The sequence below is a fragment of the Tupaia chinensis genome, unplaced genomic scaffold, assembly GCF_000334495.1.
Source record: "Tupaia chinensis unplaced genomic scaffold, TupChi_1.0 Scaffold138060_1, whole genome shotgun sequence".
Lineage (NCBI taxonomy): Eukaryota > Metazoa > Chordata > Mammalia > Scandentia > Tupaiidae > Tupaia > Tupaia belangeri.
Genome location: NW_006197961.1, coordinates 611,830 through 615,495, shown reverse-complemented (window position 1 = coordinate 615,495; position 3,666 = coordinate 611,830). Strand labels below are relative to the sequence as shown.

Sequence of the window (3,666 nt, the reverse complement as noted above, 5' to 3'; positions counted from 1 at the left end):
AATAAAAAACAAAAAAAAAAAAAAAAAAAAAAGAAGAAGAAGAAAAGAAAAGAAAAGAAAAGAAAACCAGGTGAAGGGAGAGAGGACTGACAGTTCTGGGTGAGGGGCGGTGAGAGTTGCCCGGGGCTGGGCGCAGGCCTAGATAATCCATGGAGGGAGGTGGGGACCTGGGGTCAGGGCAGGGTGGTGTCCACTGCCTCCAACCAGTTACTGAAGCCACCTCTCGGGACGAGAAAGTGTGAGTAAAAAGAGCAACGAGAGGGACCTCGAATGCCACCTTTCTTCCCCAGAGTCCCCCAACCCAGAAACACTCAGGGCTCAGTCTCCCAGAGATGCTGTCCCTGGCACCCCGCCCCACCCCGAATCTGATTTCTGGATCCAGCCAGCTCATTCCTCCCGACTTCTCGAACAGGCGAGGGGGTGACCACAGCGGTGGGGAGTTGCTCTTCTTTTTTTGTGAATGAACAGGAAGGCAGACACACACACACACACACACGTCCACACGCTCGCGGGAAAGGACGATTGCGGGAGTTGAAGTTGAGCTATACTTCTCTCGCATTCGCATAAAGAGAGGAAGCAGGGAAATGAAGGGGGGAAAGCACTGGAATGGTGGAGAGGAAAACACACACACACAGGCGCACGCGCGCACGCACACACACACACACACACAGAAAGGTTTGGTAGCCCTCTCATTACAAGTTGGTTGGGCATAATGTAAACACACTTCTGCCTTGCTTAATCACAGAACGCCGCCGTTTAGGTTTCAAAGGCGGCAGTAAATTGGGCGTAGCTGAGTGGAGGCTAAAAATTAACCAGCCATCTCTGTTTCAATTTGTAAGAAAACAAAAGCGGAAAGAAATTATGAAAAGGGAAAGGGGAAAAAAAAAAAAAAAAGGACCAGAGGAAGAGAACTAAACTGTCCTGGCCCCAAAACGCAGAGTCGAACTGGGCAAACCAGACCAGCCCGCCTGCACTGCCAGGGCACGAAAAGCAAAGGAGACTGGAGAGTTCGGTGGCTGCTGTACCCTGCCCTGTGGGGGTCCCAGGAAAGCCCCTCCGCCCACCGCCGCTGGCAGAGCCTCTGGGCCTGTGGGCCTCCACCCTAGGGCCTCTCCTGCTTGTTTTCAGTCTCTCCATGAAACCAAATGGCTCTCTGTACTCTCCGGCAGCCAGATCCCAGCTCACACAGCTTCAGCCTGGGCACCTGGGCACCTGGGCGCCTGGGCCTGCTCACCACTGCTCTCTCTGCTCTGTCCTGTCCATCCCCTCTCATGCCCAGGGTTTCTCGTGCCCCTCCGTCCGCCAACCTGCTGCCCACCCCGCTTGTGCCAAATGCTGCTTTTCCTGGGACGTTTGAGGCCGCAGGAAACCCAGCACCTGCCCCCCCACACACACCGGCCCAGTACTTTCTCTGACTCATTTTAAATAAGAGCAATGATCGATTCCCCCCCCCCGCACCCCACTGTGGTGGCCCCCCCCGCACCCCACTGTGGTGGTGGCTCTTTTCAAACTCTCGCCATCACGGATGATTCTGGGGCACCCCAGCCCTGGTCCTAAAACCCGCAGCATCTTTCTGATGGAAGAGTCCCCCAAAGATGGAGACGCACAGAGTCGGTAACATGCCAACGGGGGACCGGGCGGGTTTGGGGGACAGAAAAGAGAAAGGGCCTGTCCAATGTGACATGGGCCCGGCAGGACAAGCGTGCCAGTTAGGCCCTGGGCGCGTGATCATTGGGAAATACAATCAACAGGACTGATGTCAGCAAGGGAACCGAACCCCGAGGCAGCAGGGGGTGTGGGTAGGGGGTAGAAAAGGTGGAGAGCGACCTACCCGGAGTGTGGACAAAGTAAGCCAGATAAAGATCCAGTTCTTTGATTGTGACTCCAATGTGATGTGGCTGGACGCACAGGCCGGGGTTCGAGCACTGGGGCGACTTGTAGAGCCGCTCCCCATCAGTACTTTCCAGAGGGATCCCCTTAAACAAAATCACCATGACCAGGTCCAGCCGCCACACCTTGTCTGCCTGGCGCAGGCAGTCGATCCGCCGGATCTTGCCCTTCTGGTCGGGGTTGGAGAGCACGCAGCAGGGGGGCTTCTTGCCGGTGATGGTCAGCACGAAGTCCTCGCGGAACTCGGGCCGGATGTCCTTGCGCAGCTTGGCCAGCAGCCGGGACGCCCACTTCTGCTTGATCTCGGGCTTCTCGCCCAGCAGCTCGTCCTTCACGGCCCGCTCCTCGTCCTTCGACATCCGCTTCTCGTGCTTCTTGAAGTACTTGCGCTTCCGCGCCTGCAGGTTGAACCAGGTGTAGGAGAAGGCGCGGACGTGAGGCAGCAGCGCCTCGATGAACGGGTGGAACTCATCCTGCAGGCGGCAAGCCGGGAGCATGCGGGGCGAGGGAGGACGGGAGGAGGGGAAGACGGGATGAGGGGGAAAGAGAGAAGGAGAAAAGCAGCGTTAGAAGGGGGGGCACGCGGAAAACCGCCTTCTCTTCCTCCTCCTCCCTCCCCCCCAGCGATTTTCTCTTGCGATTGTTCTACAAAAGTGTGGTCTGAAGCCACCGCCGGTGTCGCCAGCCACTTCCTCCCATCTCAGCCTCGGCAGCCAGACAGAGGCACCGGGAGCTTGTGCACACACCTATTCTCTCTCTCTCTCCCTCGCTCACACGCGCGCACAGACAACGCTGCTGTCCACACACACACGCACACGCACACACACACACACACACACGCTGCTGGTATCCCCGCCAGGCTCTGGGGCGCCCGTGACATCTCCATGTTCTATCGCAGCCGTGAACTCGTGTCAGCTCGCCCCGGTGCAGGCGGACGCCCGGGGACGCACACGCGGGGCGTGCGGGAGCCACCTCGAGTCCCAACGCCGGTCAGTTTTTGGCCGCACACCCCCCGCCCCAACCAAGAAGACAGAAAATGACATCCACCGGCGAGGCCAGCGAGGCAACGGATCTGGCGTCCCCCTCCCCGGGCTGTCTTCATTTTCTTTTCTCCTCATCCAGTTGGAACATCCACCCCGGCATTTTTTAATCAGATCTAAATCCCAAATATGTGATTTTTGAGCTTTGTTATTCACACCGATGCTAATGTTAATCACAGTGATCGTGAACGAGGCGCTTCTGGTTGGCGCAACCCGGGAGGTGGTCTCGGCCACATTAGGGTTAAAAGCTATGTGGGGCGTCTTGCGGCCCCTTCCCCAGCCTCCCAAGACCCCCTTCACCCTTTTCCCCACTCAGTCAGGTGACAGAGGGCTGGGCTCTCTCGATTTTGGCTTTTTTTTTTTTTTTTTTTTTTTTTTTGCTGGTTTGCTTGTTTGAAGTTTAAATAATAATTGCTTTCTGTTTACAAAAATAAAACTGGAAAAAAAATAAAATAATTACCATTGGACTGGAGCACCCGGCAAAGCCCAACGCCTGATTCTGAGGTTCTGGACTCAACAAGAGTTGTGAGTTGGGGGCGGGTGGGGGGAGGGGAGGAGGAGGAGAAGGGGAGGAAGGTAAATGTTTTAAAGGGGGTTATTATTGGTGTTCTGAGGAATAGGGGCCGGGCTTGGGTGGATTCTCAAACCCTTCCCCCTCCCCCCCACGCTCCATTGCACAGAAGGGGGAAATTAATATATATATATATATATTTTTTTTTTTTTTGGAAAGGGACCA

General features: G+C 55.8%; 1 protein-coding gene across 1 annotated transcript in view; it reads right to left on the bottom strand.

The window, feature by feature from the left end:
* Positions 1–3,666, bottom strand: part of NFIX (nuclear factor I X) — a gene marked incomplete in the record, with an annotated part of 69,602 nt that overhangs the window by 64,160 nt on the left and 1,776 nt on the right. Inside the window, 1 exon segment of the mRNA XM_014592630.2 lies at positions 1,832–2,363. Within this exon segment, the coding sequence (XP_014448116.2) occupies positions 1,832–2,249 (418 nt within the window).